This window comes from Necator americanus, chromosome V (assembly GCF_031761385.1).
Source record: "Necator americanus strain Aroian chromosome V, whole genome shotgun sequence".
Taxonomy (NCBI): domain Eukaryota; kingdom Metazoa; phylum Nematoda; class Chromadorea; order Rhabditida; family Ancylostomatidae; genus Necator; species Necator americanus.
The window spans coordinates 12176504-12196946 of NC_087375.1; the positions used below are offsets into that span (position 1 = coordinate 12176504).

General features: G+C 41.0%; 3 protein-coding genes across 5 annotated transcripts; 1 reads left to right on the top strand and 2 right to left on the bottom strand.

Moving 5' to 3' along the window:
• Positions 1–1206: 1206 nt before the first annotated feature.
• RB195_013631 (uncharacterized protein) lies at positions 1207–3538 on the top strand (the record flags this gene model as incomplete). Of its 2 annotated transcripts, XM_064203543.1 has the most annotated exons (9): positions 1207–1233; positions 1724–1778; positions 2256–2337; positions 2471–2546; positions 2602–2751; positions 2811–2918; positions 2979–3064; positions 3124–3206; positions 3510–3538. In XM_064203543.1, 9 exons carry the CDS (start codon positions 1207–1209, stop codon positions 3536–3538), a joined length of 696 nt encoding a protein of 231 aa, XP_064059424.1. The 2 variants fall into 2 exon arrangements, with proteins under 2 accessions (XP_064059424.1, XP_013309289.1); XM_013453835.2 differs by lacking the exon at positions 3510–3538 and having other exon boundaries at positions 3124–3238.
• A 150-nt stretch (positions 3539–3688) lies between these two features.
• On the bottom strand, positions 3689–13589 carry RB195_013632 (uncharacterized protein; the record flags this gene model as incomplete). 2 transcript variants are annotated; one of them, XM_064203544.1, is made up of 8 exons in its annotated part: positions 3689–3786; positions 3861–3942; positions 3996–4132; positions 4865–5003; positions 5067–5157; positions 8769–8863; positions 13091–13149; positions 13577–13589. In XM_064203544.1, the coding sequence occupies 8 exons, from the start codon at positions 13587–13589 to the stop codon at positions 3689–3691; spliced, it is 714 nt and encodes a 237-aa protein (XP_064059425.1). The 2 variants fall into 2 exon arrangements, with proteins under 2 accessions (XP_064059425.1, XP_013309290.2); XM_013453836.2 differs by lacking the exons at positions 13091–13149; positions 13577–13589 and having other exon boundaries at positions 8769–8803.
• A 473-nt stretch (positions 13590–14062) lies between these two features.
• RB195_013633 (uncharacterized protein) lies at positions 14063–15414 on the bottom strand (the record flags this gene model as incomplete). The annotated part of the gene is made up of 4 exons (XM_013453838.2): positions 14063–14163; positions 14239–14320; positions 14374–14510; positions 15276–15414. The coding sequence occupies 4 exons, from the start codon at positions 15412–15414 to the stop codon at positions 14063–14065; spliced, it is 459 nt and encodes a 152-aa protein (XP_013309292.2).
• Between the last annotated feature and the right edge of the window lie 5029 nt (positions 15415–20443).

Sequence of the window (20443 nt, forward strand, 5' to 3'; positions counted from 1 at the left end):
AGAGCTATTCCACATTTCAAAATTTCATACTCTTTCTAAATATACAAAATAGGAAATATGGCAAATCTTGAAATGAAAGACAGTCTAAGTTTAACTACAAAATTGCAAAGGAGGGAATGAACGACTGTCTATATTTGTCTCTAGTCTTTCCTTGTAGATCCTCAGGAAGTTCTCTTTTTTTAGATCTCTACGACATTTCTCTTTTTTTTAGATTAACTTTATCCCTATATCTGCCGTTTTAAGCACTTACATTCAAATTTTAACTACGTTCTACAGACATATGGGAGCGGGTATGACGCAGTCGGTTAGAGGTCTGCTGTAGCGACACGGTCAGTGTTTCGAAACCGGCCTAGCGCAAACCGAGACCTTTATCACTCTGGGGTCGATAAATTGGTACCAGACTTGTCTACGGTGATAAATCGTGATTTGATGATGGGGTTGGCCCCCTCAATTCATTGTATAGTTTTTTTTTGTTCCGTTGTTCCAAAACTTCAAAGATTATGAATTGCAGTAAAAACGCGTTAGAGATTCCCAAATGGATTGATACGCCGGTGATTTTATCCTTATCTTTTTCCCACATAAGAACATACGATTCGGCTTGTTCAAGTCACTGCCAAACTTAAATTTCGGCTTTTCGTAGTGCCTCCAATGCCGCTTGGGGAAAGGAATGCGGGTAGGAGTTAAGAAGAACTCCTTCATTTTTTCGGTGGAACTTCTTTTTTCTTCTTTTCTTTCTTGTTATAAATTGTTTAATTGTTTAAATTTCAAATTTTACCATTTCGAAGCTCGAATAAAGGTACGAATGACAGCATCAGGCGAAAGATGGTGAATCACCAATGAAGCTCCATCACTAAAATAATGCCTACATCGACAAGGAATCTGTCGATGGCAAGCTATTTCGTTGCGATAGATGTGCTGTATGCTTATTCTAAATTATACTTGTTTCATTTTCTAACAATAGACTTTTGCTTATAAAACCATTTCATTATGATTCAAACCATGTTTTGGGCATAAGTACGTCGATCAAGAATCTGTCGGTGGCAAGCTATTTCAATGTTACAGATACGGTGCAAACTTATTCTAAATTATACACTTTGCTATATATGCTAGCGATGTAAGACCTTTGTTTATAAAACCTTTTTATGCAAACCATATTTCGGACATAAATAGACAAGCTTTCCTCCAGGAAGACATTTCTCTATCTAAATGTCGCCGTCGCTGCTGGTGCTACTGGTACGTTCACTCCATCATAAAATTTCTTTCTCTCTCTCCAACCTAGGGAATAAAGGTGATGTCGAGGCGACAGAAAAAAAGAAAATTAGTAAGACGGCCCTTGTTAGTAATTGGAAAGGAGTGAATGGAAGGGATTTCACCCTACGCACAAATCAAATCATGGAGAACCCCTAATGATTTTAGATCCTTAGGGGTAGTCCATGATTGTTCTTTTCGTTTTTTTTGTACAAACCTCATCTCGGTACAAACAGTAAAAGTAAAGTGTTCAAAATTAGAGAAAACGTAAAGAAGGTCCCTCACGTTGTTAAGGCTTTCTTAAGCGTTGACGCTAATGCAAGATTTTGTGTGCTTCGGACTGCAAGAGCAAAACTAAGAAAAGCGTAGGACATTAGACTAATAGACACGATAGTTATGAAATTACTTCCATTTGAATTACTTCCATGAAAGAAAAGCAGATGTATCCTCTTATATTGTCAGCCCTACATTTCAGCTTTTCTCACTGTCAATCTCCATTGTCGATGCTCAGCGGCAGAACAACGGAGCGAGTAAGTGGTCAAAAGAACTCGTTTCTTAAAGCCAGCAAATGACTATTTGGGCTCTTCTTGGAACAATATAGAGTCCGGCTTGTAGATGACGAGTAGCCACACTCCGTCCAACACCGTTTTTCAGGACGATTGGGGAATTCCCCCTAATTATCCTTAAAAACGGTGTGGGAACCACCTGAGTTCCCACGAGATACGCCATCCTTGTACACGTTCCACTACCCTCAACAACCTGTTCGCTGGTTTTACTTGAATATGCTGTTAAGAAGACCTCATTAATTTTTGAGTGCTTGCTCGTGGACGCAGCTCGTGTGCAAGGCCTTCCATTTTTGTACATTTCAAGAAGAAGGAAAATCTGAAATAAAACTGAATCAGGTGTTAAGTTTGTGTCGTGGCAATTAGTGTTTCACAATCTTTCAAACTCGTATTTCGGAAAAATAGTCGCCAAGCGTGTTCCACTCGTCTTCCTTCAAATTCCAGAGACAAATAATCAGTGCCCAGAAAATGATGGAATGACAGACGCCGTGAGACAGACATTCCTTTCTTTACACAACAATTTCAGGTGAATTTACTAATTTATTAGTTAAACTGATCGCTAGCTGATCGCAGTGGCCGAGTTGTGCTGAACCAAATCTTTGGTTTGCGAAGGAGAATAGCAGAGCTATCAGCTTCTCTGTCACCAACAATTATTCCAGGTCAAGCATTGCTCGCGGACTGGAAGATGATGGAGCTGGTGGAAAAGCACCTAAAGCTGCTAAGATGCTCAAAATGGTAACCAGTGAAGACTACATTTGTTGCTTACAGTTCGACTAGGACTACATTTCAGGTCTATGATTGCAAAGTCGAGGCTTCGGCACTGAAACATGCGAGGAAATGTGTCTTCAGACACTCAGACAGATCGGAACGACCTGGCTTGGGAGAGAATCTCTTGAGTACTTCTGCCATTAAATTCGATAAAGTGGAAGCTGCGAAACAGGTTTTGTGACGACGTCAACCTTTGGAATTCTGGTCAATTCAATGATTCAATGCGCTAAGGCCTCACAAGCGTGGTGGAACGAGTTGAAGGAATCCGGCGTTGCTAACACACGCGCTTCCGCAAACGAGTGGTTGAGGACAGACATGCGATTTGGTCACTTTTCCCAAGTAACTGAGTCTTCCTTCGAATACACTACCTCATAGAAACTAAGAATAAGCGGAGTTCAGATGGCCTGGGAGACAAGTTATCGTCTTGGTTGTGCAGTTACACATTGTCCTGAATTCACGATGGTTGTTTGCCAATATGGACCAGCGTATATTACTGCAATAATTTTTTCAAAACCAATATATTCGCAATTTGTTGAATTTTCAGCGGCAATTATGTAAATGCGCCAATCTACACCATCGGCGATCCGTGCAAATCTAATGCTGGATGTCCTGGAAAATATACTTGCAGTAAGAAGGAAGGATTGTGTAATGTGGTCTAAGAGGACTCTCGATTAAAACCAAATACAGAATTTTGATGTGATTTTTTGCTACCACATGCAGTGATGCTTGCATATGTACATACATTAGCCTTGGACGTGTCAGCTGCGTACAAATCAATTGAACGCTTTTAGTGCAGTAGTGTCCTCGAGTTCCTCTCAGGATTCTGCCGATCATATTGAAGCGCACATTTGAATGGAAAAAACCATAATCACCTATGAAAGAAATTATAAAGAAAAAACACAGACATTTGCAAAACCAATTACATTTTAGAAAAAAATCTCGATGTTGTTACGGTGTAAGGAAAATTTGTTAAAAGTTCTTCAACAATGGGAATCAGTAAAGAAAAATCACGTTTATCACAAACAAGACATGTAGTTACTTGAAGCACTAAGATTTTGACAGAAATTTTTTCTTGGTTTCTTCTTTTTCTCAGAAATTTCTGTTATCTATTAGTCGTAGTCATAAAAGAATGAATTATCACGTCGCATACGTGAAACGATCATTTCACGCTCCTCTCCAGGGAAAATAGTTTCCAAGTTCAAGACTCCTGCAAATAAAGGAACAAGTGTGTTAAATTCAAAAATTTGACGTTAATTTGTCCGTAATCGATTGTTTTCCCACCGATATCAAACGTTTTCTTTGGCACCTTGCCCTCGGTAATATAGCTTTTCGGAAGGTAGAACTTCACTTTTCTGGAACCCGGCTGAAAATGATCGATTGAGCCGGGGGGATGAGACAAAATCTCAGCGTACCAACCTTTACTCCATCATCACAATCGTGGTAAACCTTGAAGACAGGATCAATTGGTGTCAGCTCGGCAGTTCCACCGGATAGTGAGAACGCACCACTACCATCAGTATAGCCAGCAGCAAGTTCATCGTCTGGATCAGGTCCTGAAAATTAGACGTTGCACTTTTTCTACGAGTTCCTTTAATCGGTTTTGAATGCTGTCATGTTTGATTTGAAGCCTAACTTTAACCAAAAACAAAGTTGAATATTCGTGAGTCTCAACCGATGTGGGTTTTCAGTTGACCTCATGATTTTCGTTCCAATTATCTAAAGCAGTATTTTCACGATGGTAGAAAGAAGGACTTGTAGAAAATAGTTAAAGCACGTCTGTGATTTAAAAGTCATCTTCGCCCCTTGATTAAAATGAATTATTTCATATTTATAAAATATTATTTAAGAAAAAATGAATAATGCATTGATTAAGATGAGTGAATAAGTCAAGAAGATATTGTGCAGTGCAAGAAATTCACTAGGAATTTCGAACACTTACTGTGAAATTAAAAAAAAAACTAGACAATTGTCCAGAACATGTCACGATATAAGAAAAGGTATGATATGAGGGAAGAAAAATCTTGAAGCTAGTTTTGAATGAGGTAAATTTTTTTCTCCTTGAACCGATTCTGCACCCGAATACTTTGAAAAAATTCTCGCGGGGACGAGTTTGGCCGCAATCAAAATAGGCGATATGGAACGGTTCTGTGTCAGTTTAAACTATACTACGCATATTTTTAACCACTTTCTTCAACTATTTAACTACTCAGTCAAGTGTTAGCTGCTACCTGTACTAGTGTGATACCTGAACTCCGCCAGTCTGCTAAAATATCGCACCAACCGACCTCCATCTTCCTCCCAAAGCTTCACCCGAACGTTACTGGCCGGCTTTGCTCCACACAGAAGTTTTCCTTTCACAGCTATTGACTGATCCCTCAATGCTAATGTCACACTGAGAAGAGAAAGAGGTACAAGGAACTTCATCTGAAAATGTAAATATTTGAGAAAAAAAATGTGATCTAGTGAATTGCTAGAATCGGTCTTAACTTCGGTGAGGGAAAGGAAGTCCACGGACACTTTCGTGTATACAGAATGAAGGAAGTGATATATGTGTGCCTTTATCTCAGCGATTGGACATCTAAATTGTTCATCGAACGCGATAACTTTATCAGAATGGACACACGCATACAGAATCAGCAGTACCGAAGCTGATAAATGTTATTTACAGTTAAGTGAGCAACTTTTTCGACGAATTCCGTGGTTCATATACTGCGAAATGCACAAGTGAAGCTTACGTGTTCGATGCGACTCCAATCCTCCTCTCTTGCACCTCCCAGTCGCTTAGTCGCAGGCTTTTAGCAGGAGTAATATGCGTGATACAAGAGCATTATGAGTGCATCCTGGTACAGCAGGAACTCGATCTCTTGAAATCAAATATTTGTCATCCCTCGGAAAGAATCAACCTCGACGGTGCAGCATGCGCCTTCTTTTTATTTCATCCACCTTCCGGATGCCAGCGAATGGTACAATTGAAGAGATCTTTACAGTGCTCGTCAAACATCTGGATGCTCTTCTGACAACGGAATAATAACTCCAGAAATTTATCTCTAACAGGAATTTCAAAGCTGAACTGCTACCACAAAACAGCTGAACTGTTTTGTTAGTAGACCTGAGGAGTGACCTTTTCTATGAAAATAGACTTGTCAAACTAATGCGACAGAGAACAAACAGCTATTGGAAGCTAGCAAAGTATAATCTATCAACGCAGTCATCCATGCAGGTTCGAAACATGTTTTAGGATGCTGGAGGTTCGTTTGACGACTTCTACAAGGACCAAGTCCTTGTCATCCTTTCATTTTTTTCAGGAAACATAATTATTTTTTAAGTATAACAATTATTTCACAGTGAGTTGTATCTTGAAACATACTGAGTATTCGACTATTCGTGCAGAATTTAGATCAAATAATCGATTAAAATGACGCTTCTTGTGCAGTTGGATTTTTAAATTTCTGCCATCGAATAAAATTACAGAGTTTTTAATGGATTTTTTTTGTGATGTGCGAATTTAAGCAACCAGAAGAACGCTTTTTTTTCGTTTCTAAATTGCGCCATAAATATAAAATATTGCTTGCGATGTTCTGTAGAGTAAAAATATAAAAACGTACAGAACATAGAATCTTTCCGCAAGTACGTAGGCCTTCTATACGGATGGGACATCGGACCTAAGTCTGGGCCCGAAGCAATCTCTCTCTTCTGTTGGTTGGGCGCAATGTGACGTAACACGAATTATGGAATAGGCCCTGATAAATCCAAGATATCTCGCTAAGATCCAGCGTAACAGTTGATTGCCTCTCGTCGTTCTCTTTACGACCCGTACGCAACCGGAGATAGGAGAGAGCGCTGGAACTTGTGCACATGCGGCTCGAATTAAAGGCATCACCCCACGAATCTGAGGTGGTGCAGATTTCAGGTGGAGTATTCGTATACGGGATGGGAGACTACAGAGAGGGGGTGATTCCGTCCATTTCTTCCTAATTGCCGTAAAAAACGGCCCAGAAGATGCAGCGCCGCACAAGGCTGGCGCGCTCCAGTCGAACTCCCTGTAGAAAATATTGCGCCAAAACGCCTGAAGCCGTATCTTCCGGGCCGTTTTTTACGGCAATTAGTAAGAAATGGACGGAATCACTCCCCTCTCCGTAGTCTCCCATCCCGTATACGAATACTCCACCTGAAATCAGCACCACTTCAGATTGTGGGGTGATGCCTTTAATGCCATGGTAAAAACATGTACTTCGACACTCACTTGCACAAGAGTGTCTGATACTCAGAGAGCGAAATAGTAGGCTACCGTGGATAAACTTAGTTTTTTTTCCCAGGTTCTCCACATTCTTTGCCGAAAACAGGAGTGGATAGCTGCGGATTGCATTGTTTCGCATGATTCAGTCGACCGGATTGTGCAGAACAATTTACTTCGCACCCAACCAGTCAGACAACTTCGTGTTTCTAACTTTTAACTGTCCTATGTCAAACCTGGGAAATGGTTTGAAAAAAAAACCTGGGAAAGAGCTACACGCTCAGCATTTGCAGATATCAAAACAATGGCAAATATGTTACGTGAAGATTTACATCCTGTTGACACAGAAACGCTTGATGTTTCCGTTGCTATCCGTGAACAATAACACGACATAATTTATGTGACCCTCTTTTGCGGAAAACGAAGATCAGAGTGGCAGGCCCTGCCAGTCATTCAATCTGCATTCACATGCTACCCACCAAAAGCTTCTAAGTAGGGCGTCGAAGTTTAAAGGGAAGTTTTCGGAAAGTTTTTTTTCTAGTAGAGATATCTATCAATAACTACAATGGAACGAAATGAATAAAGTTACTAAAAGTTACTACTTAAGAAATAAACATTCTCCCATGAAACATCCTTTCTCGCCTAAAGCTGTTTCATGTAACGCTTAAATGGCGAGACAGAGGAAATTAACATAAAAACAGCTCGCCGAATACTTTTTTCCTGGAAAATCTCTTTTTCTCAAAAAATGCGAACCCTAGTTCTTCTCGCTGCTGAGTGAGTATTGATGAAAAATTATCGCTTAAGGTTCCCATAAGTTGTTTTGCGTTGAATGTGCCTTAAAGCCTTATGGTAACAACTCTCGGTTTCTACTGAATTGTCCGAGACCGTACAGTGTGTTTCATATACGAGAAAAGAAAAAGTCATCATTTGCACACAAAATTCTTTGCTTTTTCTGTTTTTTCTATTTAGAATTTCCAAAAAATTGTCCGCCAATTTTTGGGAATATTGAGCACCTCCACAACTGCCTATTTTTTCTCTAAATTTACTTTCAGATATGCGCGATCGTAGCTTTAACTGGCTCAAATTCGTTTTGCACATTGCACAGGCAAATATGAACATGATTTCCCACAAATATTCTTCTAATGCCTGAAAACAACCCAAAACATTTATTGTAGATCACACCGTTGTTCACCTCCACCTTCTTTCCAATAGAACATGAGTTTTACGCAGCAGTAAAATACCAAATTACGCTTGAAACACTTGAAGAATGCTTGACAGCCTGCTTCGAAGAGGATGACTGCGCACTCGTCAACTACGACAAGGCTAAGGCTTGTTGATTTACTCTCAAAAAAAAAACACGGCCAGATTCTCTTCATCCACCTCAATTTTAGGGTGCGTGCACTGTCTTCATCGAGGGAAATGACGTGCAGCAACCCAGTGATGCTTTGTTTGGAATAAAACGATATGTAACGGACTTTTCATGTGAATCCAGTATAACGATTGCAAAGGAAGTCGCGTTCAAGAGCATTGAAGCTAAGCCCAGCGATGACAGCAAAAAATGCAAAGGAAATCCAGATGCTCAGACTGCTGTCTATGTTTACAGAAATGAGGGTTCCTTGCACTTCTATTCAACTGTTTCTTCCGGATTCCTTCAAGACGGAAGTAAACCAATTCGCAGGTCACGTTTTTGATGTCTTGTTCTAGTTAATCTTAGTGTTAGAACAACATATTAAATATCAAAAGAGTGATCTCCTCGTTCTATAACTACAAAAAAAGATTTTTGGGATGGAGGTGAAGAGTGAGGGGGAACCAGAAGTTTTGACAGACCATGGTACATCAATAATTTAATTGCATAACGACAGACCCTTCTATGCGTTCTATGGAGGAGGAGGATTCGTATACTGTGCTCCTTTGTCCTTCTTCGAGTAATCAACATTTTCTGCTGGTCGACTCACCTAATTCCTACTCCCTGTTCCCGAACAGCAGACATGGAACTCGCCTTGACTGAAGGTATAAGCTGACCAGTTGATCGTATTCTCCAGGAACGTTTCTGAAAAGAGTACAGCCAAAAAGATCACCCCATTACACTTTTCATTCTTTTTATGAGATGAAGTCATGATCAACATTCTTTTGAGAAGTTCTAAACACTACTCAAAAAAAGCAGTGGAACTTAAGAAACAGCTGAGGAGTCTTCTCTCTCACACTCATCTTCCAACTCAAAAAGCCAGAAGCCATCAGCTAAGACCGCACTTTTCCTCTTCGATCTAGCAAAAAAAAAACCAGGTTGCTTGGATGCAACGGCGTTGCTGACGAATATTCCGTCATCTTAAAAAAGTGGTAAGCAAATTGTTTAGGTTTTTGTTCACGAGAAATCCAGAGCCGCAATGCACAGCTGTACCTGTGTTTATTCGAGCAAGTAAGTCACCTCTTTCTTTTACTTCAGGAAAAATAAGGAGCTTCTTTTCGTGATAAAATGTGCTCCCGAATTCAAAATTCACTCATACAATGTGCTTAAGAGTTCTATAAAATACTTGGACATAAAACTTGCATCAATTTGGTGAGCAGAACTAGCCAATGGATCTTAATGCCAAAGTTGAGAGCTTCTTTAGGGTTTCCTATATTATCAGCTCCCTTTCAAAACCATCAGAGAAGGTATAAAAGAGCGATATCAAGCAAATTAGCTCTCCAAAACAGTGCTATTCTGACGACTTCTGTCATTACCTCTAGATCACGCACACCCGGGCAGAAAATCTCTCTTTGTATTTTATTTTACCAGTCTGAATGTCCGGCTAAAGCCGGACTTCAGACTTTCGGTGGTTTTAGCTTCGCTTCCCTTCACTGATCAATGTAAGTTAATAGTAGTGGTGATTTCTGTAAAATTAGATTTGTGTTTTTTTTAACAACGCTTTCCTTCTCTTCTTTATATTATAAATTAAGGCGAAAGATTACGGAGTTTTCCTTCTAAACACGTCAATTCTACATTTGGAGAATATTCGACCATCAGCTGTAAACACTCCTTCGATGCTAGAATAATATAATACAGAATAATAAGATACAATTTGAAAGCATTACTCGAAGTATGGGTATTCCTCTTGATTTCCCCTAATAGTTATCACAGAATGATGTTTTAACATAAAATGGCGTGAAAGACACCATCCTACTGATAAAGATAACGTTTCACGTCAGATCACATAAACATCTTGCTACTATTTAAGCAGCCGTTTGCTTGCGTGTTTCCACTTTCTGAGAACGGCATGCTACAAACTTGAGGCGAGCGAAGAAGGAAATATGCACGCAGAGGAGTCATAAAGGTGAAGAGCAAAGCGCACAATGATCATGGTTATGAAACGGCTGCAACCTTTATCTTTTGCGTCATGCACACTAAGTTATTGCGCACCAATGACCGGGTCCAAAGACACCGTTGGACCCGTCCACTTCCATAGGTATCTGGCGCCGACGCACCCGTCGCACCGCTTCTATAGGTATCTGGAGCAGGTGGGCCCTCTCCTACAGCTATCTGGCTCCGGTAGACCCGTCGCATCCCCTTCTATAGGTGCCGGTGGACCCGTGGCACCCTATTCTATAGGTATCTGGTACCGGAGGACCCGTCGCACCCCATTTTATAGCTTTCTAGCGTCGAGGCACCAACTCGACGCCGGTGGACCCGTCGCACCCCTCTTTTTGAATTTCGTGACTGACACACACACGTGTCAGAATAAGCCCGTTATTATATATCATGATCATGGTATTTATGTTCTGCTTTCTCTTGGTGTAGTACAGGGGAGCGGTTACATGAACACTGTGCTGCACCTATTCAATGGACGCTACCGTACTTTTAAGACTAAGCAAGTGACTGCATCTTGAAGAAGCGTAGAGTTTATCGATTGTTCTGACACCTATAATTTCGTTTGAAACACATAGGCAACGAGTGTATGCAGCGTGGTAAATAGGAGATTTTGAATATATCCTGAATATTAGTTTTTTTTAACTTAAAGCTACAAAACAATTCCAAAGAGTTCCGAGGACCGTTAAGATGTGTCTAGAGTTAATCCAACACAACAAGACTCCACAGTTTCAAAGAGAAGAAAATCAAAAAAGTTTGAAACGTTTCTGTGGTTGCTCACTTAACCATCAAAAATTGTGGCAGCTCCATTCCTGCATTGTACCAATTATTTATTTTTCTAGTTTATTTTTCCGTGACAATAAGAAGCGAGAGACCAGTTTAAAAACGTGGAACTGTTTCAGATCACCGTCGACTGTTCTTCGGATACGTTTACAACACCACTGGATACTACTTTCTCAACGCTTATGTGTATGCAGAGTACTGCGTGTGCAGTTCAGGAACATGCTGTGGAGTAAAAGAGTTTCGGGAACATATCCGTGATGCGAAAGACTATGTATATCGCACAAATTACACAAAAGGAGAACCACAAGCAGAGTCACTCTCTAACTCTCTCTCTATCGCCCAGCATTTTTTCATGGCTGATGTTACAGGAAATCCGAATAAGTTTCCTGAGTGATCACCTATACATGTACTCTTTAGAATGCTTTTCCGTAAAAAGACGATTTAGTGAAGTTTTTCTGTGTTTGTTAGCTGTTCATCTAACGAGCACAGTTATACGACGGAAGCTACAAAAAGATCGCAAAAAAACTGATGTCGTTCATCCACAAAAGTCCACAACCTCCCAGGAGAAAGGTTTAGAGGGGTCTGGGATTTTCACAATTCTTTTTTCTTTCTTCTTATTCGATTATTCTTACTATGTAATATACGCTCATATTATGCACTGCCTTCTGGGATGATGATGTTTTCTCAGCAAGAAACAGAATTTCCCTTCATTTATTTGCCGTAGACGAAAGGATTGATGGCACTGTTTAAGACTACAAGAAAAGCTAAGGGAAATGTTGCATCCAGATGATCTCGATACGAATCGATCGAATTTACCATCCATCCAAATTACAAAACCGTAAGTGCTCAAATTTGAGCGTTTTCAAGCAGAAATGTGACGGTAGATAATTCTATTTACAGTATTCTTTACGGTAATACTTCGAAATTCCTGAAAGACCTACTTGACGCAGCAAAGCACGTGATGTGCGAGAACTACTGCGAAATTACTGGACATATAGTCGGGTAAAAACGATACGAAGCACGGACTGAGCGGCTGCGCTCGAATCGGGGCGGTGGAGACAGCAATTGGAATCGAGGTGGGACCATGGGGAGCTGCAGAGATGAGTGGCGGTAGCGAGGATCCCCACACGCTCCACCGTCCCGCTTCGAGCACAGCCGCTTACGCAACTGCACCGTACTTCATCTCATTCTGACCCGACTACAAATTAGCCAATCATAGTTACCCTTCTGCGTCTTCACCCGTAGACAGTGTTTCACCTCATATTTTTTACGGTTTTTTTTTGCGAGGTTTTATTTCTTGCTTAATTTTTATCAGTATTAATATTGAGATGTTAGAGCAGTTAACCTACTATGATAGCAAGTTATTCGGCAACCAAGTGATGACATAAGTCAGTATTAACAATAGGGTGATCCGTAAAGATCGCACCCTAGCGCGTCGTAGCTTATTAGCTATTATTAGCTTATTTACCCGAACTGTTCTTGTCGTAAAATACACTGTAAAAAAATGCACAGTAGAACGACTTCTGATGCTGTAGCCCTTTTTCTTGAAAAATGATGAAACTTTAGAAGCTTCAGAAGCTCACCAGTGCTTTCTTTCTCCTTTTTCGACCATCGTTTATTAAATCTCAATGTTTATTAAATTAATTAAAGAGCTGCTAAGTTCGAACAGATATAACGCCGCATTTTCGGTTTAAGATTTTCTCTCATAGATTTTGTAGAAAAAGGAAACTGGAGCAAAGAGTCAGTTAATGTGCGGAAAGTCCATTGTTTCTGTGAGAAAAGACAGTATCTCCACTTTTCTTCCATTATTTGCTCAGTTTTAGTACTTTGTATCCGTGACTTCTCTAATTATTGTGCCTTTTGTAAGTTACTTAATTAATCAATTAATTAATGAGCGATAGGAAGAACAACTTAAAGGATGTATGCAAACCTGTTTTTTCTTTCACTTTTGAAGCTGTAATAAATGCATCAAATAAGCAAATAATAGAGTAGAAATGCTTGGAATTAAACGTTTTGAGAAAATGATGTCATGGATACTTTGCTTTCCAGTTCAACCCCTAGCACTAAGATTCTAATTTTAAGGAACAAAAACATAATGGTTGGTGATTCATTTCGATTTTTTGAACGTTTTATATAATGCATTTTCCGTACTTCAGGCTCCTTTATGGTCCATATGCCACAATTTTCTTTCTGTATGATGTTAGATCTCTCTGAAAATCGTTTTTTTCTCTATTTCCAGAAAAATAGCACGAACAAAACGCTAGATACATGAAAGAGCGAAAAAGTGTATGCAAGATATACTTTTGATTATGAGTAGCAAAAAAGCCCCTGGAAAATTTTGCGCTCACATTTCAAGGATTTGTTTCTTTCCGGATCCAATAAATCCCAGAAAAGCGAAGGAAAACCAAGGGAAAGGAACAGAAAATAATATTTTAGTATTAGTACATAACAAATGACTAGAACTACTAGTGGGACATAGAAGGTGATGAAGGCATTCTGGATCCCGTATAATTTCATACGGGATTTCAATTTCGTAAGTTTAAAATCCATGTCCGCTATTAAGGTACGACTACTGCATCCGAAATGTATTTTCTCCCACTACATAGTTACGCATTGATGAAAATTTCCGAAAATCACCTGGAAACAGCATCGAACAGGCCTCTTTTTTTCTTCACGCGGAGAAGGGTGAAGGACTCATGAAAACGGAGAAGTTCCTATCTCCAAGCGTACAACTGCGGCAGCATGGCATCCATGGTACTCGATCATGAGAAACCACTGAAATCCACAACGGAATGTGGGAGTAACTTAAAAATCAACTAAAAGCGACTAGCGTGCTGATGCCGTCGAACTCCGCGCAAGATCCTGACGGCCATATGGCAGCACACATTTAAAGAATCAAAACCACTAATTCAACAAATTAGGTACAACACAATGGCAAATACATCAGCAAAACCACTTACTTTTGATATGCTGTGAGCAAAAAAAAATCGGCGAAAACTTTTCAGCAATGAGAATCAGCAAGAGAGAAATCATGTTTATCACAAATAACACATATAGCTTGCTCAGAGCAAGAAGATTTCCACGGAGTTTTTCCCCGGTTTTTTTTTTGAAAATTTTTGGCATCTAGTCATCATAGTTGTCATCGAAGAGGAAATCACGTCGCATACGTGAAACGATCATTTCACGCTCCTCTCCAGGGAAAATAGTTTCCAAGTTCAAGACTCCTGCAAATAAAAGAACAAAAGTATTAATTTCAAAAATTTTACATTAATTTTGTCTGTATTCGATTGTTTTCCTACCGATATCAAACGTTTTCTTTGGCACCTTGCCCTCGGTAATATAGCTCTTCGGAAGATAGAACTTCACTTTTCTGGATCCCGGCTGAAAATGATCGATTGAGCCGGGGGGATGAGACAAAATCTCAGCGTACCAACCTTGATTCCATCATCACAATCGTGATAAACTTTGAAGACGGGATCAATTGGTGTGAGCTCGGCAGTTCCACCGGATAGTGAGAACGCACCACTACCATCGGTATAGCCAGCATCAAGTTCATCGTCTGGATCAGGTCCTGGAAACTGATGAGCGTAACACTTTGAGAGATCGTTAGATCGATTTCGGATGCTACCACATTTGACTCGAAATCAAATTTCAGACAGACATCAAGTCGTAATTATCATGAGACAGTTTCAACTTCAGGCATCCACAGCTGATGAGTACTAGCCAATTTGCGTTTCGAACTGACCTCATGATTTACGCACTAAAAAACTAAAGCCGCATCTTCACAAGGGTAGAAAGAGGAACTTGCAGAAATGAACCAAGGCACATCTGTAGTCTAAAAATCACACTAGGCCGTTGCCTTAACTAATTAGGATTGGTGAATAACCCAAGATGTCAAGACACAGTGCTGTGCGGAAACTTAAGAGTAATTTCAAATACTTTTGTGAGATTACATTTAGGAGATTTTCAGTACAGATGAAGACGACAGGAGGGAAAATGATATCATGGAGCAAAATCTTGTTCTATTTTATTATCATTCAATAAAATATTTTTGCTCCCTTTTTAACAAAGTGAACTCCTCTACTCTAGGATCGATTCCAGCCTGATTTTATTACTGTTTGAGAAAAATTCTCGTCCGTATGGGTTCGACAACATTCAAGCTCACGCACGTTCTAGGGGACTACTGATTTGGGACGATTTTGTGTCAATTTAAACTATCGTATATTTTTCCGGACATTTCATTGAATAGCTATTTACTCACTTTTATTTTAACCGCAACCTGTGCTAGTGCGATACCTGAACTCCCCTTTGCTTTCCCATCCAGGAGAAAACTGACCTCCATCTTCTTCCCAAAGCTTCACCCGAACATTACTGGCCGGTTTAGCTCCACACAGAAGTTTTCCTTTCACAGCGATGGATTGATCCCTCAATGCTAATGAGACACCGAGAAGCGAAAGAAATACGAGGAACTTCATCTGAAACGGTAAATATTTGGAAAAAAAAATGATCTAATAAATTTCTAGGTTCGATCTTAAGTGAGGTGGCGGGGATTTCACGGACACCTATGTGCATGCAGAATGAAAGAAGTGATAAATGTGTGCCTTTATCGGAACGACTGGGCATCTAAATTGTTCATCGGACGCGATAACTTTATCAGAATGGACACACACATACAGAATCAGCAATAGTGAAGCTGATAAATGTTGTTTACAGCGAATAGAGCGACTTCTTCGACGAATTCCGGGGTTCATCCGACTTAACTCGCTTCTTCTCAAAGTCCTGCACTTTCATAGTACACAATACTACTGTGACTTTAATTTCCAAAAATCTGACAAGCAAATAACATCAACTGATTGTGGAAGAACAACTGAATACTGCCTAGAAAAGAAAAAATAGAAAAAACTGTACTATACTTGGCTCCTTCACGCAGGACCTGTGTGAGGAACACCGCACAGGTCCTGCGTGAAGGAGCCAAGTATAGAAATTGGTCAGTAATGCTTGGTAGGCGGTGGCCAGTTATCTGACATTCCAGCACATCAATTCTATCATCATATTTTCATCATCACCATCATCATATTCATATTTTATATGGTCATCATCATATTTTATGCAAAAGAGAAGTTTCTCAATGTCTGTGCAACTAAAAGGTGGCCTACGTCAAAATTTAACCGCAGGGAATTTGCTACAGTAGGCCGCTTCATTCTGACGTCAACTCTAATCGCGACTACGACTTCAGTATTGTGCCATCAGGAGACACTCTCACAGATAGCACAATACTAAAAAAAACAGAAAAGCAAGACTGATGGTTTTGGAAAATTTCGGATAAGAAAGTATATTCTTACAGCAAAATACGGACAACTCAGAAGCGCTTCGCAAAGTTGAACGGAAAGGGTTCCGCCTCTGCCCCTGGTCTCTCTATAGTTTCCACTTCTACTTATGTCGTTAATTAGGGGTACAAATTTTATTGGGACTCTTTTTCTGGAAACACGTTGAGAACATGGCCTGTATGAAGAGAGTCAAAGGCGGCTTCAAAATCCAGAACAGCTGACTGCAGAGGCTTCGAATACCGCTGTCATACTCCAATCACTCTCCTCACGATGAACACCTGGTCACAACGAAACCCGGCTTGTTCGTCGCGTGTGGTTAATTCGCGATGTTTGATAAGCGTCTAACTGACTTAAACGACTGTGGTTATTCGCTGATCGCGGTATATGTTGGTCGAAGGACGTACACAGGTTCAAGGACAGATCACGTTCGCTGGTGCAGTAAGGTGTTAAAGTGTTTACTCCATATGTGCATTGCTGCCTCCCCGACAGCGACTCTGTCGGCCGTGTTTTCGACAAGCGAACCCATTCATCTTGCCGCTTTACTGCCTTATAGTAGTATAGACTTTTCTTGGGCTCTTATCTCCACAGGCCTTTTCAAACTCCTTCGCTCTTGACGTTCATTCACATTCGCACGATCACGTCTCAGCTGACGACGCAATCACCTTCTCAGGCAATTCTCCCCGCTGAAGTCACCAGTGGTGCAGGTCGCACAAATAGAATTGCACGCAGATCTTGTCTCAGCAGACGCAAAGGCAAACTTCTCCCTCAGTACTAAAACTGGGGCGTCTTCTTTGCAGCGTCCTACATGCATTTAGTGAATGAGTCAGCGTTATCCAGTCTCTTCTTGATCCGTAATTCAATATTGATCGAAACTCTTGGCGGAACTTCTTTCTGCATTCGCCGCATTGCATTTCAGTCCTGCCAAGTCAAGTATCGGTTGTTGACTTGAACTTCACAACTCCTTTTTTTGGGACCGTACAATTAGGCTGATAATAACTGGGCGGTGATCGGAATCGAATGCCACCTCTCACGTGGCACTTGATCTTTCTGACAATGGGATGCTTCTTGTCAGGACGTAATCGAACTGAAGCTTAGGCTTAGAAGTAGGCGTCTTTCGCTTTCGCTTCTCTTCTGGTAGTAAAGAGGTTGTCTCTTGCCACGTAACCTGATGGCGTCAATGACTGCACTTGAAAATGGATTCAGTGTTCATGTGATCCGATGTTTGCTTCGCGGGATAGAACCATTTTCCAAACCCATCGGATAGTTATTCCGGTCCCGTCTTCGCAATCGCCTCGATTAAGACAGTTACCGCCTGCAGACTAGTATCTTTGATATTAGCGTATAAAGTTCATTATGAAACGCGTTCTTGTTGTATTGCTCGGCGGTAGGTCTAAGAGCACTTACGATCCAGAGATTGAGTCCTTCGCGATCCCGCAATCGTACAAAGGCGCATCCTAACGACGTTAAACCAATTTCCTCCACCAGGTTGTTGTAGTCGTTCCTCACAATTGTGGTGCAGCCTCCTATTTTCCTTTCATCAGTAATAAATGGTGTAATAGTACTGATGAGTTTCCTGCAGTTCAGCAAACGGTGCATGCAGATATCGCAGTAATCTGGACAGAGCGGCTTTTTCGAACTCACTTAACAGCAACCGGCAGTTCAACATTACGAGACGGATATGAGAAGCGGTCGTCAGGTACTCGCAGCCACGCCCATCCATCATCACATCACTGAGGTCATTTGCTGTGTTTATATTGCAATTATTTGGTAGAGTTGGCTTCTAGGAGGACTCAAAGAACTCTCAAGAATTCAAGAAAAGATAATATTGTAGCAACGTAGAAAGTGGAAAAAAACATAGAAAATGAAAAATGAAGCAAAAACGTAGAAGATTTGACTATATAGAAGATGTAGATATATATTTGTATTTATACATAGCATTTAATCCACGTAAGATTCAATGGTTTGTACTGCAATGGTTTGTAAAAGTTTCGATTTGTTTGTTCTACACAAATAAAGGATAAAAGGATAAAGTTTCTGGCGTTAATCAATCCGCTTGGGATGCGCCCCCACGTTCACTTCAATTCAGAGTCGTTTGAGGTTTACGAACGTGTATCTGGCCTATACAATGACTTGCGGTGGCTAGCCGATGTGTCAAGTCAGTGATTTTATCCTCCCAGGCAAGTCTAGTACCAATTTATCGACCCCGGAGGGATGAAAGGCTTGGTGAGCACTAGGGTGGATTCGAACCTCCGATCGATCGATCGTGCAGGAAGCGGAACCTCTAACCTCTACACAAATAAAGCACTATTATTTATTAGTTCTGGGATTTCGTGTGCTATCGTTTTATGTATCTTTATACGTAAGCGACCGATACTCCGTACAGAAGTAATACCAGAGATAGCGTGTTCCTGCGAGGCATGTTTCGCACCTCATTAGACGATGAGGGCCGAAGATGGACGATATAATGGGCGAGGCATAAGGCAAACGCAGCGCAATGCCCTGCTCTGCTTTTGATTGCTGCGCACGGCAATTAACGCAATCGCTCTTGCCAGTCGTTCCGCCTAAGGATAAGTTGTCGCGGAGGTTGGAGGTGCCTAACGATACGCACCCGATAGATATTTGTTGCCCAAGATTCCATGTCCCCCTCAAGCATTTGACCTTCCAGAGTGTGGGGTCTGGCAGGGTGCAGGACAACAACACTTTTTATTGCAATGTATGGGAAGCTTTTGCTAAATAATAGCGCGGATTAGACAGTTCGTGCGCTCCCAATACGAATACTCAAATGCCTAACTCCGTGCAATGAAAGCAGGGCTACTACGTGCAGACTTGCATGCGGGGCCCCTGTCTTCTGTACTAATGAATGGAAAGATAGGAATTTTCATTTTCGAGTGGTACCAGTAGTAATTCGGTCGTTATTTACAAAATTCAAACCTAACTATGGAGCTTGTGTAGCGCACTCGGTGAGAGGTTCCGCTGTCTGCACGATTGATCGGAGGTTCGAATCCGCCCTAGTGCTCACAAACCTATCCCTCTGGGTGTATGGGCCAGTCACGCGTTCGTAAACCTCAACCGATTCTGAATTGAAGTGAACGTGATTGCGCATCCCAACTGGATTGATTAACGACAGACACTATATCCTTATCCTTTTACCTAACTATGATCCAGTTGAATTGACGGTAATATGATGTGAAGTAACTAGCACTGATATTCTAATACTAACAAAACTATGTCTCAATCGGGGATTTTTGATATAGAAATGCATCCAAAAACGGTAGCTCGAGAGTTGGCAGACAAAGATTGCTCGTTAGCAGTAGTTTCGCTAAGGTCAGAGCGGACTGTTTTTTGACACTTTTGTGCACTATCTCTACACGACCTACTAAGAAACTGTCGAACTTTTTCCGTAAAGCGGACTTAGCCTTAGACCAGATAGAATCACTTATCGAAATCGACCCAGCCACTATTCTCCTCCAAAGGCGTTCATCCAAAAATGAAGGAAAGCAACAGATTCTTCAAGCTTAGCTTTCCTCAGATCCTTCTGGGGAAAGCTAAGCTTGAAGAATCTGTTGCCATCCTGGAGCTCCCCGCTGGTAATCTTAAGCAAATACTCATTCCTATATGATCGTATTTGCACGACAACGGAGTGCAAAATATGCCCGGATAACAACGAAAGTGATTGCATGAGTTCGTGTGTTGTTTATATGATTTCCTGTGTGCAGTGTGGCGATGAATACATAGGAGAAACAGCTGGACCACTATGTATTCGAATCAAAGAACATCTGGACAGCAAAAGGAAATCATGCGACTCCACTGCATTAGGTGGTCATAGGGTGCGGCGTCATAACGGAGAAGATTTTGAAGTTAAGATCACGATTTTGGCGCGCGAACCTAGCATTGCGGCGCGCAAGGCTCTAGAGGCTTTTTGGATCCACTCCAAGGGCCCAAAGATGAATCGCAAGGAGAAATGCTTCAGCATTACGCGGGAACTCGCGCCCTATTTAAAGGCATCACTCCACGAATCTAAGGTGGTAAAGATTCCAGGTGGAGTATTAGTATACGGGATGGGAGACTATGGAGAGGGGGGGGGGGGGGTGATTCCGTTCATTTCTTCCTAATTGCCGTAAAAAATGGCCCGGAAGACACGGCTTCAGACGTTTCGGCGCACTATTTTCTACAGGGA